We start from the raw sequence: 15749 nt of genomic DNA, 5'->3' as shown, positions 1-15749 counted from the left end.
TTTGTAATTATATTTCGGAGGAGTTCTGTCTATTCATTCATCATGACATGTGTAGTATCATGTGCTTTTTTTAAAATTTATTTTTAATACATTTTCAATCAGCCTATGCACATGGAATATGCGCCATTTAGAACCGTGGAATTCTGGGCCCAGAGCTGGACTCAGCCAGCACAGAGCAAGCACTGTTAGCAATGGTTTGAACACTTTTTTGAATACTTGGTATATCTCACTTCCCGTGGCTTGATGAAAACAAACATTTATTGAACATGAACTATGTGCTAGATGTGCCCTTTGTCTTTATGTTGCTTATGGTCTGGGGAGGAAAGAGACATTAAACAAGTAACCACAAGTTTATAAGTTTTACAAAAGGGGCAGACGATATGCCACAGAGATGCAGAACAGAGGGGTCCGAATCTAGTTTAGGGAATCAGGGGAAGGCGTCTCTGCATAAGGAATATTTGAGCTGAGATCCAGAGGATGAGAGGAAGTTAGAGCAGGATGCAGGGAGCAGTACATGTGTGGGCTTCCCTTGAACTTAGGAAGAAAGGGTGTTTAATGGGCAGCAGGAAGTACTAAGCGCCACCTCTCTACTGTGAACTGGGGCTTGCCCCATCCACACTGTGGATCTCGACTCCTCATTTGTCATGAGTGGTTAGCTGAGAGGGCCTGTGCTGACCTGGACTCTGGGTTGGGTCTAGCAGGCAAATACCACACTAAAAGGAGAAGGAGTCATGGTTAGGCAGGCAACCCTCAGGACTCCCTTCTCTCAGGCGTCACACAGGCTGTTGCAAATTCAGCACCACCAGCGCTCGTCAGAGCAATTTTAAACATCATTCCCACCGGTAATTTTTACTAATTTCTTTATTAATATAGAAAAGGAGCCCAGGGCAGCTGGACCAGTAGTACAAAGCACCAGGAGTTAATACCATTCTGGTGAAAAGGTTGGTTTTACAAAAGTGAAGGAGCAGGCAGGAGCCGCCGGGTTCTGAGGCCAGGCCCAGCCTACTGCCCAGAACCCCTGAAACGGCTCCCTGGGAGAGAGCTGACAGATGGGTCAGGGGTGGATTAAGCTGGAAACCACGGGGACAGATGGCAGGGATAGAGGGTCATGCAGTGGGAACCACCCAGTGGCTGATAAGGATAGGGAACTTGTGGCTGGAGGCTCCCCATTGGGCCATGGGCAGGGGCTTGCAGATGGCCTCAGCTCTGGGGGCAGGTAGAGAAACTGCAGAGACCGATGGGCATGGAGAACCCAGACATGGCCCTGGGGCTGAAGGGCCTTTCCACCCTCTCTTCACCAGGAGCCACCTTTGCGCTATACTACATATGGGGCTTCAGGGCCCAAGGCACAGGGGAGGCTCAGAGGCCTCCAGTTGGGAGGAAGATGGGGCAAGGAAGGAAGCACTTGAGTGTCCCTAGCTTAGGCAGCCAGGGATGAGACACAGGCAGGACAACAACACCCCCGCATAGTGGGGCTAGAATGTGGGGCAGGGACGGGCTTATCCTCGGCCAGTGACTAGGACCAGCCCCATGGCAATGGTGCCTGTCTCCAACCTTAGCAAATCAAGTGTGCAACAAGCACAGGGTGTCGGCAGACCTGGGCTCTAGCCTTACAAGCTCTGCCAGAACTCGAATCACACAGAGCTGTGTCACCATGGTCCAGCCATGTCCTGCCTTGGCCTGTTTCCTCCTCTGTCAATGAGGGCTTTGAATAAGACCTTCTAGGTCATGAAAAGGACTCTGCAGGTGAAGGGAACTCCAGGACCTGTTCTTGGCAGTTAACCAGACCCTGGATGGAACTGGTATGGGATGGGGTGAAGTGGGGGATGGAGGAGGAAGGTGTTCTTGCATGGAACCTATCCCCACAAACACTGCAGAGCGAGGAAAGGCCACTGGAAGCCCTTCTTTGCCCAGAGGAAGAAAGGCCGCAGAGAGAGTGATTGTGGCTTGGTGCAATCCCTTCACATCCTCCACCATCTGGGTAACACTTGGCAAGGAGTGGATGGGTGGCATTGTGCAACCCTTTATGTTCTTCCCCGGGGGTGGCACTCAAGGCCTCTTGTGGCTTCTGCCTTCAGCCTTCAGTGTGGGGTCAAGAGTGTTCTTTTCACTGTCGTCCTGTTCTGGGAACAGCACAAGACTCTGCCTGGCTGGCACATGTTAGTTGGTGAGGAAAGGACAGAGTGGGTGAGTAAGCAGACAGGGAGGCAAGAGTGACTCTCTGGCTTTCTCCTCTTCCTCTTCAGAGAGCAGCTCAATCAACTGAGTCGCAGATCTCCTCCACCACAGCATTGAAGACGTGTGGCTGGTCAGCATAGACATGGTGAGAGGCACCCTTAATCTCCTGTGGAGAGAGGACCCGCAGGGGCGGGATGGCCCTTTATTCCTGGTGCTGGCAAGCCTTCACACTATTTCTTTTCCCCTTAGACTTGCTTGCCTGCCACCCATGAGCTCTTATCAGAAATAATGCTCCACCTTTCTCGCTTGGATCTTGGTATTTTCCTTTGACAGCCAATGCTTTCCCATTCTACTTATTTGATGAACATTCACTATGTCTTTCCTTCCATGTTAGCCCCACCACTGATCTGCTCATTTAATCCAAAGGTCCAGTAAACCTGGGCCCATGGTTGGCACCCAGCCTCATTAAGCACACTCATTGGCACATGGCGGAGAGGGGTAAGAAAAAAGGGGAGGAGGTGTGGTGAGGAGGCTTCATGGCAGCCTCTACTATGCACTCTAGTGCCCATGGCTCTGGTTTTGGGGTAGAAACTACATGGGGGCTGGAGTAGCAGCAGGTACCTGGCTGCTAGACAAGAACCAGCCTTTTAGCTGAACTGGGCTAAAAGTAGGAAGCCCCTAATGAAGATATTACAATACCAGCACTTTGGGAGGCCAAGGTGGGCGGATCACCTGAGGTTGGGAGTTCGAGACCAGCCTGACCAACATGGAGAAACCTCGTCTCTACTAAAAATACAAAATTAGCTGGCCGTGGTGGCGCATGCCTATAATCCCAGCTACTCGGGAGGCTGAGGCAGGAGAATCGCTTGAACCCGGGAGGCGGAGGTTGCAGTGAGCTGAGATTGCACCATTGCACTCCAGCCTGGGCAACAAAAGCGAGACTCCATCTCAAAAAAAAAATAAAAAAAAAGATATTACAAAGAGAGTTTCCAAACTTCTCAAATCTACTGCTCTACCTCAGTCTGTCCATTCCTCTTTCTCCTTGATCACCCTTCTCTACCCCAAGGCTGAGAGGTGATTGGCTCTCAGTCATCATTTCTACTCCTTGGGTGGTGCAACATACCATGTCTCGGACATAGGAATCCGGCCGCTGCATCTTCACCTTCTTTCCCGTACTGGTATCTATCCAGGTGTCAGACCCGTAGATCATGGTGATGGGCACATCTTTTCGAATCAAGTGAATTCGCTCCAGCATAGGGCGCCGGGCCCAGCCAAAGGACTCCATCATGGCTTTGAATGCCGTCTCACCACTGTCAAAAGCAAAACAGCAATAAACTTCACAGCACAATATGTCAACTTGTTGGTCTCTTCAGAGACTGAGGCAGAATCTTAGTCATCTTTGTATTCCTGTCAAAGCCCCACACTGGGCTCATTAAATATTGGTAAGATTAGGGGATGACCAAAATTCCAGAGGCCTCCCATCACAGAAGAGTTCGGAGGAACACTTGTGAAAAACCCCACGGCAGTACGAACTGTCCAAGAATCTGAGAATGAAATGGGTTATTATTGACTCAACAAATATACTCTGTCATGCCCTGGACTGGGAAAGGGGACATATGAACAAGAAAGGCAGGGTGCTGTCCCTCCTGGAGCTCACACACTTTAGCTCATGTGTTAGGGAGGTAGGCATTAAGTAACTAATCATATGATTAATTGTTATTTAATTTAAAATTTCTTGGGCTGGGCACGGTGGCTCACACCTGTAATCCCAGCACTTTGGGAGGCCGAGGCGGGTGGATCATTTGAGGTCAGGGGTTTAAGACCAGCCTGGCCAACATGGTGAGACCCTGTCTCTACTAAAAATACAAAAATTAGTGGGGTGTGGTGGTGCGCTTCTGTAATCCCAGCTACTCAGGAGGCTGAGGCAGGAGAATTGCTTGAGCCTGGGAGACAGAGGTTGCAGTGAGCCAAGATCACGCCACTGCACTCTAGCCTGGGCGACAGAGCGAGACTCTGTCTCGAAATAACAAACAAACAGCCGGGCACGGAGGCTTATGCCTATAATCCCCGCACTTTGGGAGGCCGAGGCGGGCAGATCACCTGAAGTCGGGAGTTCGAGACCAGCCTGGCCAACATGGTGAAACCCATCTCTACTAAAAATACAAAATTAGCCAGGCATGGTGGCGCATGCCAGCAATCCCAACTACTTGGGAGGCTGAGGCAGGAGAATCGCTTGAACCCAGGAGGCAGAGGTTGCAGTGAGCCGAGATCGTGCCATTGCACTCCAGCCTGGGCAATGAGCAAAACTCCATCTCAAAAACAAACAAACAAACAAACAAAAAACAACAACTTAAAATTTCCCAAGAAGGATGAAAAGGTGGTTGAGTGCTATGAAAACACAGACTGGGGATTTAGCCTGTTGGGGGTCTAGAGACATGGTCAGAAGTTCATCTGAGGTGAATGCTTAAAAGTGAGTACTATAGTAGTAAAAAGGGCTTCCTGAGAAGACTCTGGAATTAAAAATCAGTCTTCCAAGGGCTGGGGGAGCAGCAGTTTCTGTTAAGCAAGAAACAACAAATGCCAATGTAATCTATTTCACTCCTCGGTCATTTGCTCAGGTAGAATGAATTGAGGCTGTATTATGAGGCGTCCACAAGGCTGGGGCAGAGCCAGCTTTCTGGGCTGGTCTGCAGCTTCTGCTAGAGATAGGGCAGGTTGGGGACACTGCTGCCTCCTAGGCTTGTCCTGTTTAGTACCATCAGATCTCCATTCTCTTTTACATGTACAGATGAATGGGAACCTGAGTTCTGCCCAGGCCATCAGAAATAGATAATTTTTCCTTAAGATATTGCAGCATGGCAGAAAAAGCATGGAATTTGGAGTCAAATGAATTCAAATCCTCAGCTGTGTTTTCTTAGCAAGTCATGTAACCAGAATATACTTTAATTTCCTCATCTATAGAGTATTATACCTACTTCATTAGGACATCATTAGGAAAATAAAAATATATACAAAGCCCCTAAGTTTAGGTGAGGTGAAGCAGATACCCTCAAACATGTTGGTGAAATTTCATGTTTTCCAAGGAAATGGTAAGAGTTACCATGAGCTTGTCAGGGTTACAAAGTCAAAAAACTCAGGGAGTTACAAAATTGAGTGATGGTGTTTGGGGGTGAGGGAGCTGGTTGTCATTGATGTCACCTTTGCTTCCTCTGGGACGCGAATGAGTTATAAACTTATATACTCTGTGGCTTAGGTTGGGAGGACATTGTACAGAACTAGGTCTGGGATGGGGAAAGTTCTGGGGAAAGGGCTAGGGCTGGGCCTGTGGGGCCTCAGGTGGGTATGAGACGGGCACTGAGCCCATGGGGGCTGAGAGAAGGGCCAAGGGCAGGAAGACAGGGGAACCTGATTTGACTGCTGAGCTGGGAGTTTCTATACTACTGTTTGATCAGGGTTCTTCAATTAGCTGAGCTCATGTGGAATGCTGGACAGACAGCTCACACACTGCCCAACAGCTGTCAGGGTTTGAGGTTAATGTTCAGACAGTAGTGCTGGAATGCAAATCTCTGCCTTTCTCATGGCTTTGGGCTCCCAACAAGTGACTCAGACAGCCCTAGAAAGGAGTAGGGCAGTAAGCTTGCCTTTGCTGAGATACCTCCCAGCAGCTTGGGGTGTCACCAACATGGCCTCGTGGTATCAGCCAGTCACAGGGCGCTTCCACATAAGAGGATCACCTCCCTGACTGCCCTGCCATCTACGTTGCCCAAACTGCAGGTAGGTAGGCTTGCGGGGCCTGCTGTGTAAATAAGGAGCTCCAGATAGGAAGTTTTCAAAGTTCTCGGGACACCCCCAAATCTCCCAAAGATGCAAATAAATTTCTGTCTCAATGATAAGGCATTTCAAATGCACATAATGATATTTTAAAACGCATGCTCTTTCATTGAGAAATTCTATTTGTAGTAATGTGTTCAACAGATACAGTCACATGTGTGTACAAAGGAATATGTACATGGAGGCCCTCTGAAGAAATGGCACATGTGCTATTTTAGACTGGAAATAATAAGGAAATGTAGGGACTACAGGCCCGGGACAGGAGAAGACTTCCTTTCCTTTTGAAAAATATCATGTTTTTGCTAATTATTTTTGACCAAAAAAAGAAAAAAAAAATACCATGTTTGTATCACTTTTTCAGTTAAAAAAATCTTTTAAAATATTAATATTTTCCAGACTGTTGCTCATCAGGCCAATTGCACACCTGTAGGGAACAGGGAGGGCCTTCCTCTAGAGATGGGCAGCATGTTTAATTAATCTATTATCTTCTGTATTCCTTTGTGTCTATCCCTGGGGAACTCTCTGGAAATGATCAGGCTTGCTAGTGCCTGTGTTTCCCTAACTGAGTCAGAGCTTTGTTGAAGAAGAAATAAAGCCCAGAACTCCAGCAGCTAAGAGTTTTATCTCCTAACAACTGTCTGCCCCAAGCTGGCCTGGGGAGCGGCCTTCACCTGGGATTCTGTGCGTTGCAGTGGTAGATATACTCTGATATGGTATCATCTTCAAAGAAGTCTGCAAACTTGCGTTTGAAGTCCGGCCGGAATCGCTGCACCAGGCCAGGCCCTGGGAGGGGATAGAAAAACACAGAGAGGTCAGTTTGGGAGATGGGACAGGGAAGACTCCTGCCTGTATATGTTTTAAGAACTTTAACCAAATCTTATTTCTCCTAAGGGTTTGTTTGCTTTATTCATTTAACACTACAGCGGCAGAAAGCGTGCAGGAATCTACTGGGAAGGTCCAGGTGACTTCAAATCACAAAGTCAGCTCATTACCAAATAATTTAGAGACAGTCTAACAACACTGAGGAGCCAGGTTATTTTCAGCTCGATGAAGCCCTGAGATCTTTCCCTTCAAGAATCACAAGTCCTCCCCATCAGAATCCATGGCTGAGATGCTCTTCTCTTACAGCCTGAGCTATGTTGTCTTTCTCCCAGATACCCTTATAGCCTTTTAATCTTCTGATGGTAGCAGATGGAACTAGACCACCTCCCGAGAGCGCTCTCATTTTCAGGCCTGTATTAGAATATGTGGAGAGGTGAACTAAACACAATTGTGTCTCAGACTCAGGGCACTGTTTTCCAACAATCTGTTCGTTTCACCTCATTATGGTATACATACATGCAACAACAGACTGTAAAAATGAGGTCTACTGATCGACTTCTGATCCCTGATCTCTCTCTTTCTTCTCTCTGTTTAGGAGAAGCAAGAGGGAGGTAAGAAGGGGCTGGGTTAGGGGTGCCATGAGGATCTGCACGGGCCTGGCCCTCCCTCCTGCATAGTCCTTCATGGCTGCTGGCCAACTTCCCCAACCATGATAGCTCTGATGCTCCTGCATGAGCCTGGCCAGAGGTGAGAAGAGGGGAGAGTAGCTCGAGCAGACCTTCTTTTTGGCAAAGGACTATAGACTCTATTGGAGACCACGGTGCTGGGAGCCTCTGCCCACTTACTCTCCTTTGGCACCCGTGTCTTGGTATCCTTCCTCCCTCTCAGAACTCCTAAACTCCTATCTTCTAATCAAATGCTTTTTTTCTTTATCTGAAATCATTCTGTTTTTCTGGAAGGACCTAGAGAGATAACTCTTACTTGGCCATCAGCAATTAACTCATAATAATTGGCGATTGAATATTACTATGTAAGCACAACCATCAGTACAAGACAGACATCACCAATCTTTTCCATAAAGGAATCTGCTTTTCACTTCATGAGTAAAAAGCTCCCCAGTGGAGAAGGGTGCTGGCAGTGTGAGGTCAGAAGGCTGGAGATATTGATACTATTCATTATGGCTAGCTCCCCATGGTCCTCCACCTCCTTTTCTCCCTTTTACCCACAGAATTTGCTGACAGCTACCAAGTGCTAGGCAACACAGAGCAGGTGAAGATGTGGTGCTTGCCTGGACAAGTGCATGGTTCAGAGGGGCTTGCCTGCCACTGTGGGTTATGTTGGAGGCTTTGGTTCTGACCTCTCCCTGCTGCAGGTGTTGGGTGAACCACAGGGATGAGATCCAGTGGTTACTGGGCATGAATCACCAGCAGGTTTTCATAAAATTTCACACACATTGGGTGTGATGGCTCATGCTTGTAATCCCAGCACTTTGGGAGGCTGATGCAGATGGATCGCTAGAGGCCAGGAGTTCAAGACCAGCCTAGCCAACATGGTGAAACCCCGTCTCTACTGAAAATACAAAAATTAGCCAGGTGTGGTGGGGTACACCTGCAGTCCCAGCTACTCAGGAGGCTCAGGCAGGGGAATGGCTTGAACCCGGGAGGCGGAGGTTGCAGTGAGCTGAGATCACATCACTGCACATCAGCCTGGGAGACACAGTGAGACTCTGGTAGCTATTCTGCTCCACCTGTTCCTGGCATAGGAAAAGCTTTTCCCATGCCAATGAAGGGAAAAAATACAAAAAACAAAAAACAGGCCAGGCATGGTGGCTCACGCCTGTAATCCTAGCACTTTGGGAGGCCGAGGCGGGTGGATCACAAGGTCAGATCGAGACCAGCCTGGTTAACACGATGAAACCCTGTCTCTACTAAAAATACAAAAAATTAGCCGGGCATGGTGGCGGGTGCCTGTAGTCCCAGTTACTTGGGAGGCTGAGGCAGGAGAAGAGCATGAACCTGGGAGGAGGAGCTTGCAGTGAGCCGAGATCGTGCCACTGCACTCCAGCCTGGGCAACAGAGCGAGACTCCATCTCAAAAAAACAAAACAAAACAAAACAAAAAATCCAAAAACCTTCTCAAACCTTGAACAAAGTGATATGGTTCAGATTAACAGCTTTAAATAACAAGGCTAGGCCCATTTCCACTTTTTAGGAATAAGCGGGAAAGACACTGTGGGCCTTCTAGAATGTTATAGCCTTCCTTTAAGGAGATGCTACAGGCTACTCACCCCAGGGCCCAGCTACTCGAAGAACAGCCAATGGATTGGAACGTCCTAGGACAGATGCAACAGCTTTGACCCAGGTTGGGGGTGCACGGATCTCACTGGGGTTAGTTGGTCGGAGGGGAAAGCCCCATGGGTCCACCAGGATGAGGTGTTTAACTCTATGTTAAAGGCGGAAAGAGGAGAAGACACATTATATTCTCTGGTAGTTGCCATAGCCCCTTAAATCGCCTGGGAATGAGAGAAGTTTGGAAATGAATACTGGAAAGTTCCCAGTAAGGCCAGGAATTAGGTCACGAGGGATGGAGGCATCTCCTTATTACCTATCAGGGTACTTGATTGAGTAAGAAGTGGCCAGGAATCCTCCCAAACTGTGCCCCAGGAGGATCATGCTGGGGATCCCCATGGTCTCCCGCCATGTCTCTATCGATGTCACAAACTCATCCTCAGCCCCCTCCGGGTCCCTTGGGAATGCTGGCCTTGAGCTTCGCCCAAAGCCAAGCAGATCGAAGGTGTGCAGTGTGCGGCGGGCACTCAGTGAGTCCATGTTGAGGATCCAGAGGCCCACACCGCCCCCAAAACCATGCACCATCACCAAGGGGGTGCGGTCCTTTTGCTCGGGGCTCACAGTCACCGTCCAGATCTTATTCTGGTTGGGGAGGGATACATATCTAGCCAGGAACTTATTCTGGAGACCTGGGGAGGAAAGAATCCCATGGTAAGTCAATAAGTGTTTCCTGACGGCATCAACGTTTTGCCTGGACTACCACTCTTCACATTCTCTCCATTCCCCAACCCTCCCCAGCTTCCCTCAGCTCCTTCCTCTCACAACCTTCTGACCACTGAAAACAACTCTCTCCTTAACCAAACTTTAGGCAAGCCCTTCTGAGCCCTCTTATTGACTAGGCTTTGACCTTGGCCCCTGGCCTGTCTTCCAAATGTCTAGCTCAGTCTTAGCAAGAATCCTGCTAAGTCAGGATGAGTGAGTCATACTACGTCAGTTAGTAAGAATTCCTTCATATCTGATCAAGTTCCTCATCCCTCACCTTTGACCTTCCTTCAGCAATGATCCTGTTAAACTGGTTTGAAAAGAACTCCCTTTATCTTTGATATCTCCTCAGTAATTTTCTATCCACTGACCCCCCTCACCCTGCTGCTTGGTTATAAATCCCCAGTAGCCCTTACTGTATTCAAGAGTTGAGCCTGATCCCTCTTCCCTATTGCAATAGTCTTGAATGATCTTTACCGATTTAATCTGTCAGAATCACTTTTTCTTTAACACTACACACTCTAAAGAATTCAACTCCAATCACATTTATAGACCATGTAGTCTGTACATAATAAGCGGGACCGTCTTATCCCTTGAAACAGTGTGTCCAGCTCCCTTTAGGCCCAGGTGGCAGTGACACCACCAACCCCCCAGAGCTCTTGCATCCATTGCTCTTGAACCTGTGTGTGCTTGGGGCTTGATGGCTGGACAGAACTGTGGTCCAGCCAGTTGGAGGGAGTGATGGGTGTGGACTGAGCCTCGGGTGAGAGACTGAGGTGGGGCAGTGCTTGTTCTGCTGGTGTGACAGCAGTCTCCCGGGAAGAGCTGCCTGGATGAAGCAGCCTGGATCCTGGACAGAGGCCTGAGAGCTCTGGCTGCTGTTTGTCTGCACTTACTCGGGCCCAGAAGAGAAAGGGTAGCTATGGCTGGGACAGTAGGGGTGTGGTGAAGATCATATGGGAAATATGGGAAGAAGTGGCTTAAGGGGCTTGTTTGAGTGAGTGCTGCTGCTGCTAGTGGGATGCCCTGCTGCAATATAACCGTGCCGATGACAGCTGGTCTGCAAATCACGAACTACTGTGGTAACCAGATAGGTGGGGGGCCAAAATCAGGTAGAACGCAGGAATAGTAATATCAGAGAATGCAAGATTGCTGGCCGAGGGTCTGCAGGTGGTAAATCTAAGAAGTACTTGTGTGGTGAGAAGACAGAAGGAGAGGAGGAAGAGAGAAATGGGGGAGAAGGAAGGAGGAAGGGGACAATGTACGTGTTTGTGTGTGTTAGCCGGCACTGGCATAGGGTTTAAGGTGAAGTTGCAGGAAGTGGCAGGAACTATCCACATGGCTAGGGAGATGGTGAGGAAGCACTATCATCGGATATGGTGCCGTCTGTATGCACCTCTTCCCTCACACAACTGATATCCTTTCCTCCCACCCCGTACACACTGTTAATTAGGAATCAGTGGGCCCAATGTAGCAGGCTCTGGGAAGATCCTGAATCCTTCTTGGGCCCCATGAGGGAGGTGGGACAAGCTGTCCATTCTACTTACACTGGAGGATCCTGGCTTCCACATTCTTCAGCTGAGACATGGAAGTGGGGCGCCACGTGGGCAGCCAGCTACTCAGCCAGCCTTGAGGCCTGGGAGGAGGAGACAGAGACACTCATTGGCAACACTGGAAAGAAACATTGATGCTCTTAGCCTTGCTGAGAGTTACAAAAGAGTACTCAGGAAGCAGGGTGTTTCCTAGCCTCGGGAGACCTGCCCCTCATGGCAGGCAGCAGTTCCCTAGCTGCCTGATAGACTGTTTCTTTTGGGTAAATGGGTATTAACAACATGCCCCTTGTTTCAATAGATATTCAGAACATCTTGTATATAATACTTTAGAGTTTACAAAGCTCTGTCACATTTATTATCTCACTTAAGCTTTCTAATTTCTCTTTGTTACTGATTATCATAATTTATGTTCAAGGAGATTAAAGGGAGAGGCATCTTTTAACTAATGTTTCAGTTATCCTTTGCTGTCCCCAGTACTAGCTGTTCCTTAACAGTAGGACAAATTCCCGTGCCATCTGCCCTACTGGCAGGGCACTGGTTGGTGTTTATGTGCGCCCTCTTCCAAGCCCCTAGAAGTGTGGAATACTGTGTTGTGCCTAACCGATCTCTCAGGTAATCAATCAGTCCAACCCATGGAGATGGGGTAGGCAGGGAGAAGGAGGAGAGAGACCTGGATTCAAGTTCTGTTATGGTTCACTGGCAGGACACAGGCTCCCTCTGGTCTTGTTTTCTAGATTGTAAAATGAGTAGAAAGCTCACCTATGTCCTCACCTCTCATGACATGCGGTAACACCGATAACTCATCCTGTTTTCTCCTTCACACCCAGGGACCTTAAGTCATTGCAAGGTAGAGGTTAAAAGCACCAGCTTTGGAATTACACACACATACATACACACACACACACACACACACACACACACACACACACACACACACACACACACACACACACACACACACACACACACACCCCTGCTGGACCTGAATCATAGTGTTATCATTGATGAGCAGAATGGTTTTGGCCCATTAAATAACCTGTCTTTGAGCATCTGTATATGTAAGGACACTTGTAAGATGCCCAGTACAAATGAGACGCTCAATGAATGACAGTTTGTATTATTCCTTGTTAACCCCATATGATATTTCTCTTTTCTTGAACTCTGCCTGAGTTACAGGACAGATATCTACAGCTATAGGAAGGGCCTGTGAACACTGGCTTATTCAAGGTAGGGCACTCTAAGGGGGAGTGAAGGGAACCATTACCAAATCCCCTTGGCACACACTGGGCATCCTGATACATCATTTGAAGCACCGAATTTTAGATTAGGGTGTTTCCTTAGGAATCATCCAGACTAGCCTCTGTATTTTATAGATGAGCAAACTGATGCCCAAAGAGGTCATACAAGTTAGAAAAAAGAACCAGAACTAGAATCCCTTATCTCAAATCCAGGTTTCTCTCCCTGAACCTTCCAGCCTCAGCTTTTCAAGGTCATATACAAATATTCACAGAACATAACCACATTTTTACATTTATGTCTGTTTTCTCAAGGGAGGTGTGATCTAAACACTGAAGGCCAGAGTTCCAATTTTAGCACTGTCACTTACCAGCAATGTGACTATGGGCACATTATTTAGCTTTTCTGTGTCAGAGCTTCCTCATCTTTAAAAGGGAGGTAATAATATCTACCTCATAGGGTTGCTATAAAGATTAAATGTGTTAATGCATCTAAAGCACATAGAATAATGCCTAGCACAAACTCCCAATAAACTTTCTTTCCCCCCAGCTAAATCATAAGTTGTCTACATTCCCAGTGTTTTGCAAGTAGCAACTCTCAGTGGATGTTTGAAGTTTGAAAGAAAAACTGGGATTGCAGCTGGGAGTGATACATCAATGGTTTTAGCCAGATGAGAGTTGTCAATATCAATCGATCTAATCCTAGGGAGACTCAGAATCCTTTTAATATTCTACTGGAATTCCTTGTAGGCTTGAAGCACGGGGACCAAGACCACAGGATTTTGCCAGCCTTAAGAGACAAATTTTCTCTCTAAATCACAGACTGGGACAAGTCAGATCATAATACCTGGATCCCACACTGTCCTGTTACTGTACAAACCAGAGTTCAGGAGGAACGCTACCCAAGGAACAGCATCATGGACTGCTCAGCAGAGAGTCCTTGGTGGGAGAATTACTTTGCTTTCCTTCTTCACCAAAAATGTTACAAGTAAAGCACTGGAAATGGTGCCTGGCACACTGTATATGTGCTCAAAACTATGGTGGAGGTAAGGGCTGGGGTGGGAAACTGAGGCAAGGAGCAGAAAAGACATTTAGCCATGAACTTAACCTGGCTAGGACGGTCTCTGTCAACTTGATGGGGGTGAAGCAAAGGGGTTCTGTGCTGGGAGAGAATCCTGTTCTAGACCTCTGTGATCTTGGGCAAGTCTCCTAATTTCTGTGGACACCAGCTTCTTCATTTTTAAAAAGGAGCTGAACTACCTGCATGTCCTCCAGCTCTAATATTCTGCCTCCCTAAGTCCTTTAAAGCATTGCAAATTTCCTCTTGGAAAAGTCATCTTAGAAAGTAAAACATTCCCCTGGACATTTCTTTCAAGCCCAGCAAGCTATTAATTATGGTCATAAAGTTAATTAGTTTCCCGGACTTCCAGTTCTACAGGTCTGAAAAATCTGGGTCCAAGAAAGGCCCAGTTCTGGTGAAACCAAGGCTCAGCTGGGAGCTGAGTCATTCTTCTCGTAGCAACTTTTTCTTACTCCTATCGGATTGCGAACTGCTAGTCACACCACCTACAGGTGGTGTCCCAAACCTGATGCCCTTGAAAGAGTAGTAGCAAATTCCAATAGCTCTAAATCGGAAACCATTGCATTAAAGATGTTGTTATGATTATTAAAAGCATTATCAACTAGGATCTCATGCGGCTACGTGTCTCGGTGGGAGACAGCTAAAGAAACTTGCAAGCCCGTTGTTCCACACCAATTTCAGCGCGGTGGAGACTTCTCCAGTCTTTCCACACCTTCTCTTTGCCGGGCAGAGGGAGGAGGCTCTCTCCATCCCCACGACTGCCGTTCTGGGGCAAGTCGAGACGAGCACGCCTGGCTGCTACCTCCGCACCCGCGTCCCACAAGCTTGCTTTCGGGGATCTCACATATCAACATGGAATCTCTCCAGAGGCCAGAGGAGAATGAGGGGCACTCGCGAGGACTAAGGTAGAAAGCCAGGATCCCCGGACTGCGGGCGAACGCGTCTCCCATGGCTCCCCAGGCTCAGCCGCTGCCTCTTCTGGGCAAATGCAAAGCAAGCAACGCACCCACCCCCCGCCCTCCCCGGAGGCCGACCTGGAAAAGGAAGGGCGGGAAGGTGTCTACAACTGTTCCTCAGCCACAAACAGTCCCAGGATCATGGCCCAGAGAGAGAGAGAGAAAGAGAGAAAGGGACAGGATTAACTCACTGCTGCTCCAGATCATCGTCCATAGTAAACAAGCCTTGCCAGGTCCTGGCGAGCCCGCCCAGCGCCTGACGCCAGCACCAGCTGACCCGGGAGGCCGCGGGGAACAAGGGGGCGTGGCTGCGCAGGGGGCGGGGCTCGCGGAGGGGTCGGGCGGCTGGTGGGACTCCCGAACTCTACAACTTGGTTTGAGCTAGTGGGGCCCTTACTATGTTTTCAATCACTGGCATGTGTCCCGGCAGAGATGTCTCTGACGGTCTCAGAATAGGACAGTAATCCTGGTCACACATTTGGGGGAGTCCTTGCAGAAGCTCCAACAGCCCTCCGTTCTCTCATAACTAAAAAGTGGTAGAACTACGCCTGCACGCTCGCACCCACTCTTTGGGCTTCCTATTATAACTGTGTCCTCCTGAAATCGACCGTTGTTAATGTTCCTTCTAATAAGAGGCTTAAATGTTTGTGGAGACAACACCATTGGTTGAATGCTCCTACAAAGGGCCTGGATGCGAGATTTTGAAACTAAAATACAGGACACCTAGTTAAATGTAAATTCCAGATTTAAATAAAGCAAATAATTTTTTAGAATAAATATGGGCCATGCAGTATTTGGGACATAAGTAGGCATCCTGTATTTTCTCTGGCAAACCTAAATCTATATGACATCTGCCAAAATAGGCATAGCTCTGCTCTGGAGTTGACTCTGACCCCAACCTATTTTCCAGGGAAAATATAGCTCAACTCCAGGTCACTCTCAGTTTGGAGGATAACAGTTGAAGGACTCACCGATAAGGCTAGGTCTGCTTTCGGTATGTAAGTGTGGGGACAGGGAGATAAGGCTGGCTTGGCCCAGAGGTCC

At 48.1% G+C, this 15749-nt stretch overlaps 1 protein-coding gene across 1 annotated transcript; it reads right to left on the bottom strand.

Annotated features, from left to right (window-relative positions):
* Window positions 1-843: 843 nt before the first annotated feature.
* ABHD4 (abhydrolase domain containing 4, N-acyl phospholipase B) lies at window positions 844-15113 on the bottom strand. Its single transcript, XM_024231341.3, has 7 exons — window positions 14897-15113; window positions 11428-11516; window positions 9435-9807; window positions 9118-9272; window positions 6681-6792; window positions 3302-3488; window positions 844-2344 (listed from the first exon to the last, which is right to left on the bottom strand). The coding sequence occupies exons 1-7, from the start codon at window positions 14917-14919 to the stop codon at window positions 2255-2257; spliced, it is 1029 nt and encodes a 342-aa protein (XP_024087109.1). The 5' UTR covers window positions 14920-15113; the 3' UTR covers window positions 844-2254.
* Between the last annotated feature and the right edge of the window lie 636 nt (window positions 15114-15749).

Source organism: Pongo abelii, chromosome 15 (assembly GCF_028885655.2).
Source record: "Pongo abelii isolate AG06213 chromosome 15, NHGRI_mPonAbe1-v2.0_pri, whole genome shotgun sequence".
In the NCBI taxonomy this organism is placed as follows: domain Eukaryota; kingdom Metazoa; phylum Chordata; class Mammalia; order Primates; family Hominidae; genus Pongo; species Pongo abelii.
The sequence above is the reverse complement of the archived record's forward strand: the minus strand, read 5'-3'. Positions and strand labels throughout refer to the sequence as shown.